This window comes from Corvus kubaryi, unplaced genomic scaffold (genome assembly GCF_017639235.1).
Source record: "Corvus kubaryi isolate FWS band 111438036 unplaced genomic scaffold, C.kubaryi_AGA036_p1.0 124, whole genome shotgun sequence".
In the NCBI taxonomy this organism is placed as follows: domain Eukaryota; kingdom Metazoa; phylum Chordata; class Aves; order Passeriformes; family Corvidae; genus Corvus; species Corvus kubaryi.
Genome location: NW_024580659.1, coordinates 4,577,484 through 4,602,694, shown reverse-complemented (window position 1 = coordinate 4,602,694; position 25,211 = coordinate 4,577,484). Strand labels below are relative to the sequence as shown.

At 35.3% G+C, this 25,211-nt stretch overlaps 1 protein-coding gene across 16 annotated transcripts in view; it reads left to right on the top strand.

Annotated features, from left to right (window-relative positions):
* Positions 1-25,211, top strand: part of ERC2 (ELKS/RAB6-interacting/CAST family member 2) — a 432,662-nt gene that overhangs the window by 148,976 nt on the left and 258,475 nt on the right. For 8 of the 16 annotated variants that reach the window (XM_042020735.1, XM_042020741.1, XM_042020751.1 and 5 more), the window contains 4 exons: positions 11,624-11,761; positions 16,499-16,639; positions 17,184-17,324; positions 20,701-20,736. In XM_042020735.1, coding sequence (XP_041876669.1) covers positions 11,624-11,761; positions 16,499-16,639; positions 17,184-17,324; positions 20,701-20,736 — 456 coding nt within the window. The remainder of the gene's footprint in view (positions 1-11,623; positions 11,762-16,498; positions 16,640-17,183; positions 17,325-20,700; positions 20,737-25,211) is intronic. The other 8 variants (XM_042020806.1, XM_042020797.1, XM_042020821.1 and 5 more) reach the window with 3 other exon arrangements.

Sequence of the window (25,211 nt, the reverse complement as noted above, 5' to 3'; positions counted from 1 at the left end):
AATATTATTATTTCTGATTAATTACTGCCTAACCATTTCAGCTTTGCTGCTATGGGGTTTTTTTCCTACTTTTTACCACTGGTACTTCAGGAAACTCATATAAAATAATACCATATGAAACTGGATTCTCCATTACAAACTTTTTAATGTGCTTTCTAAGGCCAGGGTGCTCTCATAGTAGAAATTGACCTAGCTGTATTGAATTCCTATATCCATTATTTCTAGTACTGAGGGGACAGTGCTGTTATTTTTACTTTCAATGTAAATTTTTTTTGCTAGTACAGATTTTAAAAATTTTTTTTCGTTTAAAACAAATTTCAATTTTTAGGGCATTACTCCTCCCTTTTCAACCTTTCTGCCCCTTTATGCCTTAATTTGAGAGTAAAGTAATGCAAAGTTTAATATTTTTCCTCTGGTGATTTTGATGAAGTATTATATTATTAAGTAGAATATTTTACAAGAAAACTGGGAAATAATAGAATACTGGAAATCTCAAAAAAATTTGTAAGACTGTGGAAAGAGATATGTAATTAAGGACTAAATATGATTGAGCAGTTTTAAAGCACTGTACTTGCAATTTTTTTCCCTTCAGGTGTGAAATGTCTGTGATTAACAAGTTCTATGCAATTAATTTATCATTTTGAAGTAGGAGCAGCACATTTATCTGAAAGTTTCTCAATTAATGAAAGTATACTGGGATTTCTCTGTGTTCTGAAACAATCAAATAAAACTAACATTATCTTTCAAGTCATTTATCTGTACTTTTGAAACCTTTATACAAAATATTTAATATTGTCACACAATTCTGTGTTAAAGTGATGTTGTGAAACTGTTCATATAAGGAGATCTAAAATTACGGATATAATGTAATTTATGGCCAGGTCTTCTGACAAAATTAGTTGTATGCTGTAATTAGGCATTTGCTATCTTCTGAATTGTGTATGGTCTGAGTTACACTGTCCTGTGGAACGGTGTGATGATGTTTAAATGTGCATTTATTTTGCTTTTGTCTAGACTCTTGTGTCTTTTATAGCTTTGCATTGGAATCAAAACTACAGGAGTTGTTTAAATGGGAAATGTATTGGGTTTCAAATTTAAACCTTACAAAGCATGTTAAATATCTCTTTAAACTTTCCAGGAAAGGAAATAAAGGTATTCTTTTCTTTCACTCAAGGTGGTGATTTAAAGAGTAACCTTAAGCCATCAATAGAATTATACAGTGGTGTTAGTAAAAATAAACCAGGTATTTTGAAAGTATTACAGTGCACATGTATATAAACTAAAGTATGAAAAATAGGCGAGAAAAACTGGGATACTACAAATTATGATAGAGTTTAAATTTGGTGTCAATTCCTTAACTGGATTGCTTACATGAAGTATATGGTATTTCAGTGGAGCCGTGACTTTCTAGATTTGAAGTACTTTATTATAAATCATAATTCTGAATTGAATATGAAAAAACATTAATCCAAGAGAGCAAGAATAAAAGTGAAAAAAATACTTCAGGTAATAAAAAAAGTTATTTAAGTTGATTGAAGAGCTATCAAAAAGAATAAAAGCAACTGCAGTTAAGATGAGAGGGACTTATTTGGAGTCAGAAGGCAGACTTTTATCTTATATATATATTTATATAACTTTCTTCAGCATTTTCATTTTGAAAATATTCTTCAGTGTTTCAATTAGGGAAAAAATAAACAAGCCACCTTTGAATGCAGATGGGGAAAAGGAGATGATGACCAGCCCAAAACAAAATTTGCAGTGTTAATGCCAGGAGGCTGAAGGTAGTGATTAATACAGTTCAGAAAAGTATTTCAAGCGGGATGTGGTAATGAAAATTGCCAATATTCTGTCACCAGAAATAATGGGTAGTGGAGCAAAAGATAACTGTTCTCTAAATGACTTTTGTGTCATCCCACCTGAAAAACCATGTGTGATTTCAGACAGCTTGTGGTCAGAAGAGTGATGGAAATGTGAAAGTGTCAGACAAGAAGAATGGTTAGAAACCTGTTGGGTTTGGGTATCTGTCTAAAGTCAATAGAGCTTAGTTTTTTATTTTAACATTCTGAAGGTATAAGTATCACAAATGAGGATAGATTATTTTGGACAGTGTAAATCTTAGAAAATGAGTAGCATGAAATCAGATTGACAAGGTCATCTATTAAGTGATTGGATAGCCTTCAAATGGGAAAGGAAATTCAATTACCATAGGTTTTTCATTGCTGGGTAACATAGGCAGTCCTGGAAAGGATCTTAGAGTATTACAGTATGTTCCACTGCCCACAAGCAGGATTTGAAGGAGATTCTTACAGTGAATGAAAACATTGCTTTTTCTCTAAGGATTAAGTCAGGCTTCCAGCCTCTCCACATCACAACCTGCTCGACCTTTTCACTTTGAAATGAAGCAGTTTGTAAGGTTTCTGCCTGTTTTTCAGAACTTGACTTCATGGTTCTCTTCTGTTAGCGAAATCTTTTTTTTCTGCATCTATCTCTGTTTTCCTATCTTAATAATTTTCCTGGGGATGTAAAATGACTATATTGCTCTTTAATAACTACATTGATTTTAATAACACATTATAAAGTGAAATAATTTTAATTAAAAGTAAGGTAATATGCTTTTTAGTGTTTTTCTTGTAATGCTTTGGATATCCAAACTAAATCAGAACAAGACTGGTCATCTATTTTACATCTTATGTTGTTTTTCCTTTTCTATACATATATTTCCCTTTAAATATTTCTGTATTTTAAAGCACTGCAGACAACATACACCTCTTGTTACTCCCTGTCCTTGTCCAGGATATCTCTGTCCAGGATATCTTTTGATATCTCTGTGTTCATTGCTCTGGAAAACTTCCCAAGCTACTGTCTAACTGGCTCCTACTCTCTTTCTGTAGCCTCTGGAGGTGCCTGTTCTTACTCTATTTCTTTTGTAGCTTCCCTTTTCAGTGTTCTCTGTTGCCCAACACTTGTCTGTACAGCTTGTCAGCTGCCTCTCTCTTCTCACCATCTGTTAACTTTTTTATGAGATGTACTGTAACTTTTCAGTCTGGGCAGAGGCCCCCAGGTCTTCCCAATTGATACAGACATAGTAGGAATGACAAGATACACACTAAAAATCACATTCAACTTCAGTGATCTGTATTAAAAGTGTAAGAATGCCAAAGCAGCTTTTTTTTTTCCTCCATGTGAATTTACATTACAGTATATTAAAGTATATGTACTTCTCTCACTGGCATATGACACAATGTAACATATTTTCATGCAAAGTCTTCTTTAAAAGTTCTTGTGTAAGCCAACATAGGCTATTTTATAGGCATATACACCAAATGGTACAAAACTGGCCAGGAGTAAAATATCACCATATGTTTTCAAGCACCAGAAATGTGGGATTGAGCAGAAAGGTATGATTTTTCATGGTTAACTTTGACAAGTAGTTCAGGTGCTCTCAATGAGCAAATTGGGCTAGACTTCAAAAACAGTTCGGCAATCAGCCTGTAACTCATAAAATATTGTGAGATGTAGGTACCCAACCAACCCAGCTTGAAAATCTGACCCTCATATATACAGACAGACATTATAAGAAGCATTAGCTTGTTAAGAATGAATGTCTGCCTCCTCTTGTCATAAATGGAATTATGTGTTAGTCTATTTTGTATTTCTGTATTTACTATCCGGAAAATACCTATTGCATTCTGAATTACATCACAGTAAATACATATAATGAGAGCAAAAGCTTTTCAATGGATGTCTCACAAGATTGTGAGTCTGCTTAGAAGAGTCCAAGAGTCAAGCTGTTTTGTTCAGTGAATTTATTGGCCCCTCAGGAGAAGGAGACAGAGACTGAGTATTTCCAGATACACAAGTGGATATTATCAGCCCAGGCTTCTTTTGGCTAGCTTCCTGGTGAAGGTTAATTTTAGCATTAAGTTCCAGCTCTTTCTCAGCTGGAGTCTGGCAACAGAAGCCAAGCTTTCAGTCCAGGAGCTCCTTTCTGTGTGACAGCCTTCTCCTCTCTTGGCTCGTTTGCCCACTGACCTGCTTTTATAGCCCTGTAAAAGTATCAGCTGACTTGAGGGCAGAGCTCTTCCCTAAGCAGCCCTGGGGGAGTTCTCTTCTACTCTCTGTATGAAAGCTCAGTGCACACCTCTTCTTTCTTAATGCTTGTTGAGTCCTCTGAATCCTTCCTGTACCTGTACCTTTGAATCCCGTATTATGGAAGGATCTAGAATCTCACAGTAAGTAAAAAATGGATGAACTATTTCCTTCAGTGACTGCACAATAAAACATACACGCTTGTTTTGGAAGAAGAAGAAGAAGAAAAAATACTTAACACTATTGATCTCCAATTTTACTTGCATTTGCTTCTATTTATTGATGCAATAGGATGCTCTCAGTTTCTATGTGTATGAGACAGTATGTTGATGTTTCTGAACTTGGAATAAAGACAATTTTTGCCAAGTCACGTATAACAGGTGCTGTCCAGAGAATATTACTGCATGTCCCAGTAAATGACATACTTTTTACCCTGGTGATCAACAGTTCATAGGTTCTTTTCCTTCTTTATATATATATTTTTCCTCTCTCCAAAATTTTAGGGTATATGTATTTTCTATTTAGGTAAACTTCAAATCCAACTGGATTTTTTAACCTACTGTAATAATACTTTATGCTTCTGTATTGTGCTGTTTTCCCTGAGATTTCTCTAATCCTCAGCTGATGCATTTAACAAACTGAATCATACGGAACAAATAATGACGTGGAAAATACTTGCACGTTATGTGAGTAGATCTTTGGATTCTACCACAGACTTAATTGCTTTCCTTAGCCTACTCTAGGAAAGTTTAATTACTGTGGAACATCTGTTCAGAAGCTTGATATCAATGTAAATTTCATGTCTTCATTAATACCATTTTTCTGTGTTTGCAGCTTTATGGCTATACTGTGGTGGATGTGTTGAGTAGACTATCAAATGGATGGATAGAGTGAACATATGGGACTAAACTGTTTATAGCAAGAATGTCTTCTAGATCTTAAAATATTCCTGTATTCCTAAATTACTTACTTCTTAGGACAGAGATTTGTTGTAAGAGAATGTGACATTTTCAGCAAGATACAATATAAAGGCAACTCTTAGTGCTGTGCAGGTGGCAGAACCCCACAGCTGTGATTCTGCTGTCAGTGCTAATTACTTCATCATAGGTTTTATACCTTTCCCTTCTTTTTGCCTATTCTATTTTCTTCATTCTGTGAAAATTCCCATCTCCAGATATCAGCATCTCTGTAAACTTGCTTTTGGTTGTCTCATATTTTCTTTATAATTGGTTGCTACTACAGCTTTTGTGTTCAATTAGACACCAATTAGAATTTGAAGCCTTATTTTGCTTAAACACTGTGTAAACTAACATCCTCCTGGCCCAAAGCACTTGCTGCTACTTTAGAGTCAATTTGCATGTAAAAATCAGCAACTTCAAACAAAGGAAAAAGGAAGATGATGCTTCTGCATTGGATAAAATGGACACTGCCATGTGGATAATAATTTAAATAAATGTATAGAATATAATAATTTATGCATATAGAATATAGATATAAAAATAATGAACAGCCATAAAATTAAGTTTTCAAACCCAAGTATTAATCTGATCAGCTATGTGGTCCTAAGGGCAAAAATAAGAGTTTAAAGAAGTGGAAAAAGCGTTGTATTGAATTGCTGTAACTTTGGTGGGAAACAGTGTAAGTGTACATCAGGAAAAATGCTCTGGTTACCTTTTTTTTGTTCTGATTTCCTATTCTGGTCTTATGTATATTTCTATTTTTTAAGCTTGTCAAGTAGAGCAGGCTTCAGAAGGATTATTTTCTTCCTGCTTGGATTAGGCTGGGAAGGTGGCAGTGGGGTGACTACCAGCTCATGCCACTGCTCTAGTCTCTTGTCATCGGGCTGATGTGAGGGCTGATGTCTGAAGCAGCACTTGCTCCATTAGCTCCTTTGTGACAATCACTTTGCAGCTGCACTGTGGCACTTTGAACTGTCCTCCTGAAGGCAGTTTGAGGTAACATGTCTCCAGACAGATCAATCTTTTTTTTTTGTAGAAACCTTGCAGACCTATTGAACTGGAGATTGCTTTCTCCTTGGGCACACACCATATCCATCGTTGAAAATGTTCTTTTACATAACTCAAAGGGCTATGTAATATTTATGGACAGCTTTAAAAATACCTTTACTCTCTCTGATTTAATAATCCAGTAGGATTGACCTGGCCATATGCTTTGGGCCATCTAAAACCTCTGGTGTTTAAGAAAGCCTTGTGGGGCAAAAAAAATCTAAGAATATAGAGCTAAAAAGTACTGTTGAACCTTGAGGTATGTTGTAATCTGAAGTAAGTAAAATGCTGCTGTATTACTTCAATTTGGAAAATACAAATTTGCAAGGTGGTAACGGGAAGGCACTTTGGAAATATTTTAAATTGAGAACATACTGTGTAATAGGCAGCTATCAGGAAGAAGCTTTATTCTTTTGAGACATAATCAAGCACTTTAGTGGATATCAGATCTGCTTATGGAATCCAAGAGTATTTTATCACGTCATTATAAGATTAACAAGCTTTTTTCCAGTTACGTTAGTAAAGCAGAAGATTAGTACAAATCTTGCACTTCAATGAACATATTCAGCTGCAAGCAGCAACCCCCTATTTTAGAATATTTTAAAGAGTTTTATCTTATAGGATAATTTTTCAACATAACATTTATTTTAATTTTTGGAATCTAAAAGTATGTGATTTTTTACTTTCAAAAAATATTCCTAATTAATGCTTGTCTGTCTGCCTACTTAAAAAGAAGAAAAAGTGAAAGTTACTGGCACTGGATGAGGAAGCACTTTTGGGGCAGTCTCTTTCAAGACAAAAGGCATTCTGCGATGTCAAACTGTTGAAGCAGAAATTGTCCTTCAATGGGCTCATTTTGTTACTGGAAATTCTGCTTAAACTAAGAACTGTATTTAGGTCATATCATGACTCAAAGGAAAATTTCCCCTCTCACTCCATAGACTGAAACCTCAAATGGCTGCTGTAAAGCCTGTTAATTTTAAAATATTTTATCTGATCTGATGTTTAGTAACTGTACACCATTTGGTAAAAAAATTCTTGCTAAAAATCTATAGTGCTTTCCAAAAACTGCACCTCTGTATAAAGTCTACTGTTACTATTCAGGTAGTAATATTTTTACAGTCATGGTAGGATAAAGTGATTTCATTTTTTTCTGGGTGTTTCATTGCAAATTAAGCATTCACACATCCACACATACCAAAAGGAGATGTTGGGATGTCTGTGGACATCTATTTTACTGAGTCACTACCAAAGCTGGTTTCATGTTTTGGGACATCCTGAGACGTTTCTGAAAAGGACCATATGAGCCAGAACATTTACCATGAGTCTTACTAATAAAAATAACTTATGTGTAAGTAGACATTTAGAGTTTTTATGTTTGAACTACGCCTGGTTTGTTCTGTTTTGATTAATAGTTACATTACTTTTGTCTTTTGGTATCTGTCTATAAGGCAGAAGCTAAAGTCTGAAAACAAATACTAAGTTTTAAAGTAGTCATAGATAATGCTCATGTTGGATGAATGCTGTTGATTAAATCTCTTTTTTTTTTTGTAATGCCATTACTCGTTTGAAGTAGACTGTACCAGTACTTGGGAAATTGTTTAGTAGGATTTGTTTTCTTAAAATACAAAGTGGTTTTTTTTTTTTTGGTAAGTAATGCAAATGATACATGCAAAAGTTCTGTTTTCTCCCCTGGGTTTCAATTTCAAATTTAAGTCAAACTAATATTATATTGTTGATCTACTTCACTGGAATTGACATGGTCTGTGCTTCATTATGAAAAAAATCTCAAAGACTTCTGCTTATAGAAATTTCGAATAGAGCAAAATCAACTTTAGGGATAAAATACCCCATTGTTTCAAAATACTTATTGTCTGAGTTATTTAAAACTCAAATACAGAACAGAGAGGGAAATACTTGCAGCTAAGTTGAAATATATGGCTTTATGGTTTCATTAGCTAGGCCCAAGAGGTCTTAGGTAATTTCTCTCTTACAGGTTCTTAAACGCTTATACTTTAATGTATATCTCTGAAGGCAAATTGTTACAGCATGGAACATTTTCTTTGATTATATAATTTTCTTGCAAGTGCCATAGTACAGTACCTTAATTTTGATAATGAAAGGAATTTTCTTTTGGGAACTTGGGTTACTGGAGAATTTGAAAGCCTGTCTGCAGGTGAGATTTAATTTAATCCCTTGAGTGTTTAATAAGCGTTCCTGAGACCGTCGCCAAAAGGTGACAAGATTAGCACTTGAGGTTTATTGACAGGATGCCTCATAGGAAAGACATTTATCTGTAAGGGTATTGTTTTAAAAGAAGGAATAAAGTCTGGCTTAAGCCCTGGGAATAGCCACACCTTCTGAAATACAGAAAGAATAGAGAAGTTTCTTTTCATCCTGGCACAGGGACATAGCAGTTCACAGAGGTAAGAAATAGATGTTGACAAAACTTAACAGTAACTAACTTCCTATCAGAAAAAAATATATAAGTGCTTGAGGATTGAGAATGTCTTAACAGTCCCTGCCATAAACTGAATTCAGGCATGCTCAAAAGTCATTATTCAATAATACAATTGTATCCTTACATATATGCTTCTACCCAAATATATGTGTGTGTTGGAGAATGACAGAGGTTACCAGGGGGTTTGTTGTTCTTTCTGGGTTTAAAAAACTCAGGAAGAGCTAAATCATATCTTGTGTTCCAAGATTTTAGCACTTGAGACCGCTCAATCTCTTTGTCTCCTGTAATCTTTTTGAGAGAACTCTGTGATTAACTGGTCGTAAAGTCTTCTCTGTGTCAGAAGGTCTTTGCTGATCCTGTGCCCATCCCAACAAACAAATACTCTGTGGTACTGATTCTGCTTTCACATACCCCAGTGTGGTCCTGTTCCCATCAAAGTATTTCCTTCAGATTTATATAGCACAAATAGAAGAATAATTAGGTCCTTTCCTCTTATTTTATCTATGGAGTGTGTATTGAGTGACTTATTTTAAAGCAGTTGTGATTCAATGGGGATGTTTTTAATTTGCTGCCTGTTCTCTTTTACCTCTGAGGAAAGAATTTTGTAAATGCTGAATAATTTTAGAACATGTTTTCTTGGTTAAGGGTTGGCTCATATTTTCAATTAGTTTTAAGAGGAAGGAAATAGTGTAAATGCTGTGGAATTCAGATAAGCACTGGGCATAGGAAATAAGTACTTTAATTTAGGGTGCCTAGAATTGGTAGGTCAAGCTGATGATAATAAAGGACCAGATCTTAACTTTGTTTCAAAGAACATGTAATCAATATTCACTCTCCTGTTTTATTTCCCTTTTACTTGAGAATTTGTTTTGGTGAAGCTGAAATGTGCAATTGCTTAAGTATTCCACAGGGTGTCATGAGGTAGTTGTTGGAATCATTAATACTTGGATGAAGTAAAGAAAGAAACATAGTGTGCAGTCCTCTGAATGCCAGTTAATGTAATTTTAGATGTGACTAATACACATGCCATAAAATAAAAAGTTCTTAACTCATTAACACATGTATCATGTTTCTGTATCTGTATAAAATATACACACGAAGAAAAATATTGCAAGAGGTCATTCACAAGAGTAAGCTATTCTGTGTCAGGTCTTCCCAAAAAGACCTTTCTATATATTCCTTAGTATTTTATAGTTTACACAGCAAGTGGAATCTTTGGCTCATAGCAGTAATCTGATATACCAAACTATGTATATAAAAAAAAAAAAAAAAAAGGAAAAAGAAAAAAGGTACAAGACTTGTATTTGCCATACTATAAAGAATTTCTAATTGAATTGTGCTCCTCCAAATTTACTTTCAAATTCTATTTTAATTTTTATTTAAGTTCTTTTAAAATTTAATTCTTTAAAAGCACACTTCATACAGTGCACACAGCTGTACTGTAGATTTTATGACTTGTTAATTATAGATATATATGATGTCAAAACTTCAGGATTTTTTTTCCTGCACTTTTATAATGTAGTAGGAGGAGAACTTTTACCAAGGTGTGCCCCAAATTAAAGTGTATTTGATGATGATGGTGCATTCTTGCATACGGAGATCAAATTTTTATTGACACAGTTGTTGACTTCTGCAGAACTGCACATGCATTGAATTCAACTTCAGGTTTGTAAAGAAATCTTTAAATACAGTTTAACAGTAACGTAAAGGCTCCTGCTTCTGTTAAAATCTGAGTTGCTTTAAATGGCAAGATATTGGCTATGTGAAAAAAAACCCAAAAAACATTACATTATAAAATGAACAGGAAAACTGAATTCATTTCAGTAGCAAGAGAACGTGATCCAAAGTGAAAAATCACTGATGAAAGTAAGCATTTGAATATCTGTTGACAGTAATAATTTGTATAACATTGACAACGTATTTAAAACCAGTTTTGAACAAATGATGCTTTATGGATTTTGGCATATTTTCTCATATTATATAAAGTGGCATACTAAAATAACAGACCAGTTAATTTTCTTGTTACTATTTATTTGTGCAAAGTCTTAAGTAACAAACCTTGGGTTTGTGCCAGTTTGTGCATAATAGTGAGTGGCACTGAGAGTGCAGGATGGAGGGAGGTGGATGCTTCTGACAGGCAATTAATGACATTTTGCACATATGACATAATACATATCCCCCCTGCATTCTGCCCAGAGGTCCAAGTGCCTTACAGCTGCAGAAGGGGATTGCCATGACAATCAGAAGCTGAGTGCTTTTATTCACATTTGCTTCCAAAGTCCACATCGCTCTGTGGACAACTTTTTGTGCAAAACCTTTGTGATTTAGCTCTTCCTGATTTAACCACTATGAATCATGACGTGTTTAACAAACCAGTGTGCTTATTGGTACTTCAGCAATGTGTTCAAATACTTTCTAGATGAAGAACCAGATCTAATTAAAGCGGTTAAAATATCCAAAATAGAGTGACATACTTTTAATCTTCATGGAGATGAAGAAAGTGAATGGAAATGGTGGCCTTTGCTTTTTTTTTTTTGCTTTTTTTTTTGTGGGTTTGGCCTTTTTAAGTATAAACATCCTGATCTCTGCCCAGGTGAGTTTTCTTTACAGCAGGGCATCATGGAAGAAGAGATTTTTAGATAGGCAGGTTAGCATCTTTCTTCTTCCTCATTTTGAGGCTCACTCAACTTGCTTTGCCTCGCCCTTTCTTTGTCCTTCTTATTGAGCTAGAATAATCTAAAGGGATAATTCCAGGCATACTTTGAATTACTGAGATAATGCAGTACCTTAAACTAGAGTGATTAATATCAGAAAATACTTAAATAATAAAATGCCTGATTGCATTGAGATTTTTTTCTTTATTTTATTAGAAAATTATACTTCTTCAGCAAAAGAAAGCAAAATAGAAAGGACTGAAGTTTCAAACTGGTGATGATATAGCAGGTACAAACCTGGCAGTATACTGGGGCTCGTGTTTCATATGTGTGATATGTATGCACTCAGCATCCAAGTCCCTCTTGGAACATTATGACAAGGTTGATGATCATTATAATGTTTTTATTTTCAGATTGAAAATCTACAGGAGCAACTTAGGGACAAAGACAAACAACTAACTAATCTAAAAGACAGAGTGAAGTCGCTGCAGACAGATTCCAGTAACACAGACACAGCACTAGCAACCTTAGAGGAAGCTCTATCAGAAAAGGTAATGTCTTCTCATGAAAAGCTTTTTGTGGTGCTCTTGTGGGTGAAGCCTGTGCAGAAAATGTTCTTCTAAATTGGCCTGACAGCTGTCCCAAAGCCTGTGGGCCTTGTCAGGGAAGCAGGTGGCCCTGTTCTGGTAGGATGAGCAGGGAGTGGCTGCCAGGGGATGAACTGACACAGGACTTGGAGGGGCAGGAGTGATGCCCTTGGAATTCTCTTGGAGAAAATGGCCCAGGGCATGGGGAGATTTTCCCTTAGTCAATGAGATGAGTGGTTGTTCCCTGAAAGAACTGAAAGGCATTGGACACCTGACATAAAGAAGGTAGAGTTTTTGCATTTTTCTGTCTTTGTGATCTTGTTTATCCTGTTCTTTTGTCCATTAAGCAGGGCCTAACTGAAGGGCCAAGAGCAAGTGGCAGTATCAACAGTTACCTTGGCTTGCTGTGAGCACTATTGCTTTCCTACACTTCGTTTTTAAGGGAAACTGTGTCTCATTAAAAAAATAGTTGAGAATTCACTTTTTTTCCCTTTATAAACTCTATGCCTAGGAGAAGGGATAAATCTGGACTGTTTAAATTAGTGGCAACATTCCTACCAGTTTAAGTGAGGTCAGGTTTTTTCTTTCAGTTAACTTTGAATACGAGGTAATGCAAGTGAATTTATATGCCCAAAAAATTTGTACAAGTATCCACATTTTGCAGCTCACAGATCTTTATATATACCATTTAAATCTGAGCAGGTGAGTGTGACTAATTAAAGTAATATGTGCCATTCTGCAGTCTGTAATCCTATGAAGGTATTTATGACTGTATTTCACTTGAAAATGCCGCTGTGCTGTTGGCACTGACACTTACCATGTTAATGCCAGTTTTTTTATTTCTTGTGTTTAATTGCCTTCCTAGCATTTGCTTGGTCAACAACAGTGAAAAAACTTGTCATTAGTATTGATTCATGTGGATAAGTATCCAGCACTTACACAGTAAAATGACACATTTCTGTAATCTTTCACTGCTAATCTGGACAAAGTGTTCATCAATTTCACAGCATATAAATAAAAAATGACAGAAAGTACTTTTTAACCTGTTTTCTCTCCTTGTAAACTATCTTTTCTGCATTAGTCACTTTCCCAAAATGCCCATAGAGGCAGCTGAGGGGTTTTTAAAGCAGTCCTTTGGGAAGCAGAGTGACTGTCACAATGCAGGCTTGCATAGGAGTAGGAGTCAAACAACTGCAGAGTTAGGATTCAGATAGCTTTTGAAAAACAGGGTGCTTGGTCTGAGAGCATGAGACACAATGAGGAGAAAGTTTCCAAGGTAAAAGCATCTCTCTGTATGATTTTGATTGTTTTATTTTACAGAGATATCACCCTCAATTTCTTTTCCATTGTAAGTCCATTGAAGGCCACATTTGGAAGGGCAGATTTTACAATGTTAAGTGTGATTTCTGAGATGTACTTACACCGATGTACTTACACATTGAAAGAAGGCAGTAGCCATCTTCTAAAAATTCCAAATGGACAATTATGCCTGGCTTTCTTCTGTTCTCTGGCAGCTAAATACTTTGACAGTGTATGTTTACAGACATGCCTCATTCCTTTCTGTGTCCAGCTTCCCAATTCATCCTAACTGCTCTCAGTAACTTTCTTATCCTATTCCTCTCTGCAGTAGCATTCTTAAGACCTACAAACTTTATCAGTAGTTATTAAATATTTCCACTGGAAATACTGGTAGAAATATGGAATAGGGGTTTGTCCAAACGGAACAAAACAAGAACCCTTGTGATTTTTTTTCTTAGCAAGTGCATCAATAGAAATACTTTTATCAGTTCAGTATGTAGTGCTGTCAAGAAAGGATGATGCTTTCATTAAAGAATACCTGATTTCCATTTCCATGGCAAAGCATTGCTTGTGTACTTTGTTTGTTTTCTTTCTAGAAATTGTATCAGGCCTACTTTACAACTATGTAATTTTGGTTTATACTTTGAGATTAGGCTGTTTGTTGCTTTTTATTAATTCTTTGTCCATTCAATAGTTCTTAGAATTTTAATTTGAAAATAATGAATAAAATTCTTCAAGAGCATCATGGGAACCTCTTTTAAAAATAAAAGTAGAAATAAAATTTATTCATACCAGTTTAGCTGACCACGATTTACTGGAATCTAATTTTCTTAGCTTCTATAGGAAGAAAAACAAACTAAAACACGATCATATGATATGAATGACTTATAAAGCTATTTTTAAAGTCCAAAACTCAAATGTTTTCCTGCATTTTTCTTGAAAATACACAGATTGAGATTTTGGCTCTGAATTAGAAAACATATCTCCTTATTCTTTATGAAAATAGATTTTTCCAAGTATCTGTCTCTTGATTTTCTTTCTTATTTAGTGATTAGGTATCTTGGGAACACTAAATGAGAAATTAATGTAGACATCATAAAACAACATCAAATTTTCCTGAAATGGACTTCTTTTAATCTTAGTGTTTTTCCGATGACATTGCTGGTATGATTTGTCCTCATGTCAGGAATCAGAAACAAATCAACTTCATTCTCATTTGAGATAATTTTGGAACTAAGCAGTAAAATATATTCATTCAGCTATTTTTCCCTAATTTCAGAGCCTTTTGTAAGCACTGGGCATTCTCAACAACAACAATAAGGATTACATTGCAATTAAAAAAAAAGAAAAAGAAGCTTGAAAATCAGACTATGCAAAAGTGCTATCAGCTTCCTTGATGTTATAACAAGAAACTTTTCAAAGAATATCTCAGCTCTTGGACTGGCCCAAAGCAGCTCAAGAGGTTGCTTTCATGAAGCTGATATTTATAAAGTTGGTCCTACTGTAGCAGCATACAGCAGATAAGCAATGGAGTATGTCTGATAATGGAGCTATATGCTGGGGCAATTCAGTTCCTGCTTCTGTGATAAAGTGCAAATAGATTAGACCTGTGAGGTCCCAGATTAGTGCATAAGGAAAGCTGGCCAATGCAAATAAGACTGAAACAGGAACACATTGTTGGGATTTCTGCAAGTTAGCTGTTAATCAAGTAAAACATGGTATATTAGGGCCTTTTAACACATTTTTGACATTTAGCCTTATGCAGCTGACAGATAAATTAGTCTTCTTTTGTGATTGACTGAGAAAAAAATATACTGTTCATTAAAAAGATGAAATAGTGTTATGTTTAATTTGTTATAGATGAAAAAATCATTTGGGTAAATAAATCTTCCAGAAAGAGTAGGTATAAAACTAATCCTGAATATAACCAGGTGGAATCTGAATGTTTATGATGATTAAACTATTCCACTTTATGGAGGCTGGCATTTTAATATTAATATTCAAGGAATTAAGAATTTATATTCTTCATTATTAGGAGTAACCTTGAAGTTATTTAGTATCATAGGTTTAGATTGGAAGGACCTTAAAGATCATCATCTAGTTCCAACCCCCTTGCTGTGGGCAGGGACGCCTTCCATTAGAGCAGCCTCAGGACTCTCCAACACATCTGTGTCCTTATGTTGGGCCCCAGGGCTGGATGCAGTTCTTCTCCAGGTGGGTGTCAGCAGATGGAGGTGCAGAGTCACCCCCTGTGACATTCTGGCCCCGCTGCTTTGGATGCAGCCCAGGAACACAGTTGGTTTTCTGGGCTGTGAGCGCTCATGGCTGAGTCATGTTGAGCTTTTTGTCACTGTATGCATCCAAGTCGTCCTCCTCAGGGCTGCTCTGTCTGTTCTCTGCCCAGCCTGTGTTTATGCCTGGGATTGCCCTGACCCAGGTGCAGGACCTAAATTACGTTGCTTCTACTGCCCCCCTGACTGCCACTGCCCCAATGGTACCAGTAGTTCTCCTGATACTCTGCTTAAAGACCTGCTCCCAGCTGAAGTGCAATTCTAGTGGCTATTTCACTGTACCCTAACTATTTCTCTCTGATTAGTATTTGCGTCCTTCAAGTATTGATAGGATGTGATTTTGTAGAACTTAATCAGAGCTTAACAAAACCATACTACTGCATCTGCTTTTTTACATTTCACCCTTTGAATTAATCACCCCATCAATGACTGGTGATTTTCAGCAAGCCTTGTGACAGCAACTGGAAATCAGCAAAATATGCAAAAACATGGATGAGTTAAAATGTCTGTAGGGTTACTGTTAATTAGACAGAGAAAACCTTCCTTTGGATTTCTTAATTTGTATCAGGATACTTTTTCTGTGTCTTGGACATCTGTTTTTTTGACGTCTCAACATATAATACAAGTGAGCTGTAAGTTACTTATAGTTAGCAAGTGATTGATTTCCAATTAGATTTGAAACCTTGACAACTTATTGCAAGTACTGTAGAGTAATAACAAAATTTAAGCCAAGTAAAAGAGTCATGGCCTCTGAGGAAACTAGTCATGGCCTGTTTTGGACTTTTATTCAATACTTCAATCACTTATGAATACAGGAAACACATTATTGAAGTGAATATCTTTCCACATCTATCACAAAACTAAACATGTTCATATCAGTATAGCTCTTTAATGGAGTTCCTGGACTGTGTTACTGTTATCAAGTATTTAAAACCTTGATCTTATGATTTTGAAATCTAGATAAATCTTGCATTGACTTTGATACCATTAACCATTCTCTGCTTCTGAAGATTTTTTTTTTAAAAGTGCTATGTAATGCAAACAAATTTAATTCTGTCTTTTCTCAAAATGATTCCCAACTTTTCCATTTTGCAATTCTTTCCCGTGCTAGGAAAGAATAATAGAGCGTCTGAAGGAGCAAAGGGATCGAGACGACAGAGAAAGACTTGAAGAAATTGAATCTTATAAAAAAGAAAACAAGGACCTGAAGGAGAAAGTTAATGCTTTACAAGCTGAATTGACAGAAAAAGAGGTCAGTCTTTTCTTAAAAACTCTGCTCTTCTATCTGTGTCATTATGATGAAAGAAAGTGCATTAAGATTACTCTTGAATCATGTCAAGTACTGAAATTCTGCCACTTCAGTGGTCAGTTTCAGAACTGCTGTTTTTTTAAGCATTCTTCACAGTCCTCATTTGTACATAAAATATTGCTTCAGTTTTTACACAGTTGTGTCTTGTAATCTCTACTTGGTCCTTTACCTAAGCTTCCACTAGGCTCAGATATTCCATTGCTGCTCCTGTTTCTGTTTGTCAGTTAGAGAAATAGTTTTCAGTGTGTTTGTACCTCCAGAGTATGACACGAGCTCATCTGTATTATGAATGTTTCCATGTTTCACTGCATGCCAGCTCCTGTGGTTCCAGCTGTACCCACAAAACGGTGTCTTTTGCTATCAATGATTATCTTTGAGTCAGCTCTTCTTGGGGGAGGGGGAACAGGATCCAAGTGATTGCTAAGTTGGCAATGAGTTAGGGTCCTGGTGACTAGGAATTAACTTTTTACTCTTGGTCGTTTTCCAGTCTAGTTTAATCGATCTCAAAGAACATGCATCTTCATTGGCTTCAGCAGGGCTGAAAAGAGACTCCAAACTTAAGTCTTTAGAAATAGCCATAGAACAAAAGAAAGAAGAGTGTAGTAAGTTGGAAGCACAGTTGAAAAAGGTAAGTTCCATCTTCAAACAAACAATCAGCAAAACAAAAATCAGCATCCCATACTCTCATTTTGAAATGATGAGCTTATTTACTCTTCTGGAGTAAATCTAGAATCTACCCATCTTATGCTGTTTGCAGATGCTTGCATCAAATACTGCTTTTTCTCAAGAGGTTTGTAGCAAAGTGACTAGTGAGCCTCAGAAATTGTCCTGAGTACCTCTGTGAGGGAATTCTGAGAAGCAGCAACAAACAGATGAACTGAGAGCAGGACATTGGAGGGTAAAGGGCGGAAAGAAATTATCAAACCAGCAATTTATATGTATGTGAATTAACACCACTTTTAGAAGTAAACTGAAATGTTTGCAGTATGAGAAAAAAAGTAAAGGCTTGTCCAAGAAATGCTGGAATTCCCAATCAAAAAAATCAGCTTCCACACTGAAAACTCTAGCTAGGTTTTATTTTGATGTATTTTTGGCTTTGTTGGTGAACACATGTTTGTGATAATTAAGCAAAATAATCAAAAGTTTATCTCAGCTGGCAATTCAGTATTTCTATTCGGCAAGTAGTGGAAGCAGGCACTTGAAGGAAAACATACAGACCCTGTATTTTATAACATGGTTTTACTTAAACTGCTGCAATAAACTAGATTTTGCTTAAATGATTTGCAAGTGTTTTGATACCATTGTTTCTTTGACCTTTCTCTGTGTTATTTGGTAATGTCTGCTCTCATTGTTCTCATTACGTATTTGATGGGGTCAGGCATTACGTTTGCCTTCTGCAATTCATGACTAAGTGTATGTCAATTTTTTTTTGTTTGTTTTAAATATTGATATAATTTTTCATTTTCTGGTAAATAATATCTGTTCTGTGAATGTTATCACTGTTAGCATAATATTGTGACGCTCTTTTTACCCAGGTTGAGTAGTATCCTGCTCAGGGATTAAGCATTGTTTCAATAGCCTGACCTGTGAAGAAGGTATTGCAAAGTATAAAGGATACCAGCTTGTAAACCTTACATTTGTATTCTTTTTTAATTCAGAACGAATATGTGGAATTAGGTGCCTGAGTTAGAGCTTTAGCTGAGAGGAAGGGAAGCTTTTTCAATAAACAGACACAAATGGAAACACAAATAATTTAAATGTCTGGTAGCTTAAAAATGCTATTGATGGCAGAATTAAAATACCCAAAGAAAAGGTTTCCCTGGAAGCCTTTTAGTTTGTTAGAAAATATGTTTGTTTACTTTGCACTCCTCTACAACATATACTTAATTACAATCTGAAATATATTTTTTTCTTCATTTAAAAAATATAGTTAAAAGAACCCTGGAAGCACAGATCACTTAAAAAAACCTCATCAAAATCCTCTTGAAGGTCTTGAAATCCTAAGTCAATTGTTTATGACTGCACATATAAACACATGATACAGTCATGGAAAAACAAGCACTTATAAAAGTCAGAGAGTGTCTGGGATGTCTTTTGTATAAAAAGGGAGCATGTTTCTTGTGTATAAATACAAACAATTATTGAATGAAAGTTGAAAACATAATAGTTTTATTATATCATAAATACAGCATGAGCCCCAATGGATATTCACCCACCATTTGTAGGAGACCAGGTATTTCCACAATAAAATGTAGTTACAACCTTCTTTCTGGGCATGCTTAATTGAACAGAAACAGTGACTGTTAATGACAGTAGACTCCAAACAGTCATTTTCAATTCACATTTTCTTTAATGAAATACTTTATGTTCAAACCTGTAAATGCCCTGTGTTAAAAGTAATTGGTCCCCAGAAAAATACCTGCACCGTGTTCTCACTCCTCAGGAAACTGAGTGAAACAGAAACCTGGGTTGCTCTTGCACATGTCTGGGTCAGGGGAGGAGGGGACAGGGACAGACACGGGTCATAAATGAGCTCAGGAGTCCCGTGAGTGTGCTTGCGTGGGAGCATCAACCACTGCAGGAGCCAGAGGGACCTGGCATATTTACATCTCTCTTTCAAAACCCACTCCAAGGGGCTGTCTCCTTGAAAAAATTCTATGTAGCTTACACAGTACTCCTCTCTAAAAATATCATAGAGAAGGTACATTGTTACGGTGCTGTAAAATAATTATAGTTCAGTGTTGGTTTAGAAGCTTTAAAAAATTAAACTGGGAAATATGAAGATAATATTCTGTGCACACTTGCTTGGAGTTAGTTGTGCATGAGCACTAATGGTAGTGAGTGCTATGTCTGCAGGAAAATGTGCACAAGGGGCAAGTCCTTCTCTGTAAATAAAAACCGCCAAAACAACTTTTAGTTTCTCCTCCCCAGCTTTCCCTGCTTTCTGTTTTTTGGAGACAATAAGATTAATTTATTGATAATACATTTTTTATTGGACCTGATTAGATCCAAATATTTTTCACTGCTGCAGAACTGGATTTTTTTGCATTTTGGCAAGAAAAAAAAAATGCTGATTCTAAACCCATGATTTTCTGCATTAGGCACATTTAAAAAATAATAAAGTGGATATTTGTGCAAAGTAATTATTCATGTGACTGTGCTATATTTTGGTATACAAAATAATGTTTTAAATTATAGACATGCTTATTGAACATTTTGTGACAAATACTATAGATTAAAATTCGTAAAAAAAATTAAAAGAAAAAATTCTGAATACCAGAGAATGGTCAATGCTTTTTTCCCCAAATTCTACAGATTTTTATTGAGTTACTTGGTATTACTACTAGTGAAAGAACAGCAGGAATTACCTAATAGGTAGCAAAGTGTTTTATATATGTGTGTGTATATATAATCTTTATTATCCACTCTAGAATTTCCTTCTTTTGTTGTTTTTCATTATCTTAAATTTACTTGCTTACTGACATATTTGCAGTTGCTAAAGTACTATTTGCCAAGCTGTACTGTTCAAAAGTCATTCTGCATAGAAAATTCAGTCTTGTATTAAACAAAAGGAAAGTAATAAATTTAATGATACTATTTAATTAATCTTTTATTATTACTGTCTTTGAAGCTTTGGTGATAAATTGCAGCCTCAGCCAAAAGCACTTCTCGTGATTCATTGCTTGAGACCAGCACTTAATGTATCATCAAAAGTGGACACCTTTCTTTATTTCATGGGTTATTTAACTTGAGAAAGGGAAAGTAACACAAACCTTAAATTTCTTACTCCAGCTATTCTTTTTTAGGAGCCAAAGTCAACATTTAAGTTTTCCCAGTGCCTCTCACTTTCACCAAGGAATGTTTAGAATCTTAAATTTCTACTTTTTTTTTTATGACAAGTTCTTCTGTGCAAATGCACTGATTTTGTTGAGCTAATGCTGTTTTCCTGGATCTTTCCTTCTTTTCCTGTCTGTGCTTCACTCCCTACCAACTTTGCAATGTAGCAAGCTGAGCAGTTGTTCAATCAGATGTACAATCCAGTAAGTCCATTTTTAAAATGCCCGCTGTAACATATGGAAGCATGAGGATCCATTCTCTTACTGTGTTGTGCTCTTCCTCTGTGGAGCTTTGCAGAACACTCCTGATGCTCACTATGCTGTATCCATTATATCCAAATAGATGAACTTTGTGGACTTGAAGGCCATTTTAAGAATCTGAAATGTATTAAATAGGTACATACTGTGTTTCTGAGGAAACAAACGTCCTAGCCTTTAGGTCCTCAACTTCTCCATTAGAAAATGCATGCAGAGTTTTTTTTTCCTTTTGCTTTGCTTTTTAATTCCTCCTCGTGCAGTACTTTATTTGATCCTTCAAACTTATATAACTCCTGATTTATTCAGTTTATCTTCAGTGACTCAGTTAATTAGGTGAATAATATCTAGGAAATGACTGGTAGTATTGTCAAAAGTCCATATGACTGAAATAGATCAGTTCTACTCTTGAAAGAGTGTATACATTTAGCACATTAGGAACATGGAAATTTTTTACTTAAGTGAAGAAGATAACTGAAATATAAAATGATGAATGCAAAAGGCAGTTTTTGCAAAAGCACAGCATTGCTTTGGCTTGTTTAGCATTAATATTCTTGCCAATGCCTACTTTAGTTGCACAATATCTCCTCCTTTGACTTGACTCCATTTTCAATTTGAGGAAGAGCAGCAGTGAACATTTTCCCTGCAGAGAAGAGTTTCCATCTTTTTGGCTGAGACTGTTACCTTTAACGTGCTGTGAGCATCACAGGACAGAAAAATGATGTCACTGTAAGAGCAATTTAAAAGCTATGGCTTACATAGTAATCCTAGTCAGAATCACTATGTAATTGGGGTAGTGTATATATAGAAGAGCTGGGTTTGTAGCTTAAGTAATGTGATACTGCACATTAGAGGAGGTATTGCCATCACTGAAGTCAGTGGCAGCTTTGCCATTAGTGTCAATGGACCAGGATTCCAGCTTTGGAATCCATTATGGTTGGGTTTTGTAGCTTCTAACCATGTAATGGATATGTCATGACTTTTGTATGGGAAAAGAGTCCTACAGAACGTGCTGTATTTACTTTTAAAGTTACTGGTTACCTGTGTTTAGAATTTAGTCATAAATTGTAGCGCAACAGCACAGTGCTGTGGAGAGAGCTTGTCCCTTTCAATGACAAACCCCTTCTGTATCATCTTGGGTCACCTTTGTGGTAGTTATGTTTCTATTCATATCATTTGCACTGCTCCTGTGCATGTCTTTTCAGACTGGAGTGTTTTTACTGTTAGTTTTTAGCTTGGTTTTCATAAATGCTGGCTGCATAATGCAGTCATTAGCTCAATATTAGTGATTCTGCTGTATAGCATTCATTTGTTACTTCCTAATCTGTTTGTGTGCAGTATTCTAAAGTCAGTCCTTTTCTTAATTGTTTTTTCTGCCTTTATGTGCTTAATTTTCAAAAGGGCAGCCTGTTGGAAGTTTTAAAACAATGGATGCAAGATCCTTTTCCTTTGGCACCAGGCAGCAATCATACTATACACACAAGATGATTTTTAAAAATAAACTTTTCTTGCTCACCTTCTTTCTTCTCCTACATATATGAGAATATGCTGTGAATAGAATTGGACACACATTTCTTCATGTTTTGAAAGGTGAATTTTTTGAAATATCCAATGAGATTTTGTGCTGTAATGAAAATATAATGGTGTACTGAGTCTGGAGTTCAGGTGACCCTTTGTCTGAATATTATGGACTAAAGTTTCCAAAGTCTTTATCAGACAAATGTCAGATTAAAATTTAAAGTACTTGCAGAATCCACTTCAAGTTACTTATAGCAGTCCCTACAGTTAAATAAAAACCCCATGAGTTTTAAGGAGACAAGAAAATTCAGGTGACAGCAAGGGTGTTTTTTTTTTTTTCATTTATTGTTGAAAGTAATAAAATTTGAAGGATCTTACAAAGTAATTTCTTGCATGTAAATTCTGCTGTTCCTTTTTTTTATTTTAAGTACCCACTTGATTTCTGTGTATGTTGGTGTCTAAAGCTTTAAAAATGAAATACTTATCTATCCATCCATTTTTGTTATGCAGAATAAGACATGCATGACTGTACCATAAGATTTTAATAGCCTAAATACTTCATGTTGCATGGCTGTGCCTCACTCGTGTGGTGTTTCTGTAGGAAATTTGTGGTTTACATAAGGAAATACTACTTTTCTTCTAAAGCATTTGCAATGCTTATGAAGCAAAGATCAGAACAGATACATAATTAATGTAAAAATCTGTGAAATTCTAATAGTAGAATGATATGCTATTTTTATTGAATTGTAAAAATAACATACAACAACACAGTCATAATATTGAGAGAAAAAGTGAGTGGGTTAGTTTGAAATTAACCTAATCTGCAAACACAAGAGTTATCATTTGCAGACACAGATTTAAGAAAGCTGAAAAACACACATGTACTGGTTCCTCTTACCCATAAAAGCGCCATAGAAACAGAAAATGTGTTTTCCCAGGTAGCAGAGAACTTAGAGAGTAAAAGGGGGGGTAGAAATTAAACCAAAAAAAGGAGAGGATAGCAGAAACAGGCAGAGACTTTCTGATTCATGTGATAACCATGCAGCTTCTGTCTAGAACTGATCCAACAGTTCAGCCTACAGAAAAGCCAAAGAAATCTGCACTGTCCTGGCAGGAGCAGGGTCAGTATCAACTGAGCTGTCTTTTTACTCCTTTCTGCCTACTGTTTGACCTCAAAAGTCAAGTTCCATCTGTCAACAAATCACCCCTGATCTGTACACAACAAATTCAAAAAGGTGCCTAGTTCAGATCCAAACATATCTTTCAAAGCCATAAAATAAAATGGGGCCTTATAAGTAATTCTATGCCTTTGTCCTGGGAATGTCAGATGGATTGTGTATTGCTCTTTTCTAGTATCAGCAGCTTTGTTTACAATGTGAGGATTCCCTTAAAGGGAATTGCAGGTTAAAGTACCACCTGCAGAAAGCTCTTTGTAAAAAAATTTTTTTTTGTTCTTTCTTTTCCTTTTTAACTAAATTTCCTTTATTTCTTCATTCTTTCATACCCTCGTAGAAATCTGGTTCCTGCCAATAGTCCAAAAAAGATTCTATAAGTGCTTTGAAAAGTAGAGGCAATCAGCTAAATTGGTGGTTTGCAATACTGGTATATATATATATATTTTTAATATTTTTAACATTATGGAAAACTGTGTTGCACCTCAAAACCCTGCACAGGTTGGATGCTTAATCACACTGGATTTAATCATACCTTAGAGGTTCCACTTTGTGTTGGGGAAATGCAATGACCCAGTTTGTGATGCAGAAGGTTCCAAAAACACATCCTACAAATATGGAATAGCATGAGTAAAACACAAGAACTGAAAATACTTTTGCAACTTAATGTTGCTTTCCTTAGCCTGCTGTTGAGCAAAGATTTAAAAGGGCTAAACTGAGGAATATATCTATTATTTCAGGTGATGATTCACTTATCAGCTGTGCAGTAGATAATTCATTCAGTACTTTTCTGAGCTGATGTGTGAATACTCCATGGTAGTAGAACATTTGGCACCTCTGTATTGGTGATGCTATCACGTTCTTGCCCAGTTCTGCATTTTCCTTGTAGAAAGTCTAATGTGGCAATAAAACATAAAAAAAGAAGACAGGCTTCTCTCTCTCATCTGCATTGCTTCTTGTCCTGGATCAAGACAAGGATAGAGGTGCATGGGGAAAAAAAGTTTGGGCTGAAGCTGAGAGTTCCTTTTTGCTAAAGTGAAGACTGGTTAGAGAAAGGAAGGTGGGTATTTTTCCTCTCTATGAAATGATGGCAGCAAGGCTGGTAAATAAATTAATTGTGTACTAAAGTAAAGGGAAAAGACTGAAAGGTGACAGGGAGCAATATGAAAGAGCAATAGCCTTTAGAGGTGAACTGTGAAATTCTGGATTTACCCTTGGGAGAGGAGGAGAAATCTGAAGAACAGTAGTGAACAACATGCCTTTTGCATAAGTTTCTTTATGTCTTGAAGGTGGGAGTTGGGTTATATTTTATTTTTTCTAGAGTGAATTTGCCTTTTCCAACCTATGGAATTATTTTTATTCCTTGCAAAATTATACAATAATAAAAAAGTGTGTAATGTCATAATAGCACTGATGGACAATCAGAGTGTTTTCTCAGATAATTGGCCTTGAGTCTGAGTATTACATTGGCTTCAAAAATTACAAAGCTAGTTGAAAATTAATTTTTTGATGTAATTAACAACTGGTATAAAATAAATCCAAGTTTATTATTGAGAAAGATTATAAGGCTGAAAAGGAATCTCTTTCTGGCATCTCACCCAAAGAGTAAAATCAAGGTACTCCTTGAATGTTACCTTGAAGCAAGTTCTGTGTTCAAAAAGTTCTGCATCTGCATGGAATTCAGGACTGGAGCATGTATTATTATCAAAACAGAGATTTTGAAGAGCAAGCTGG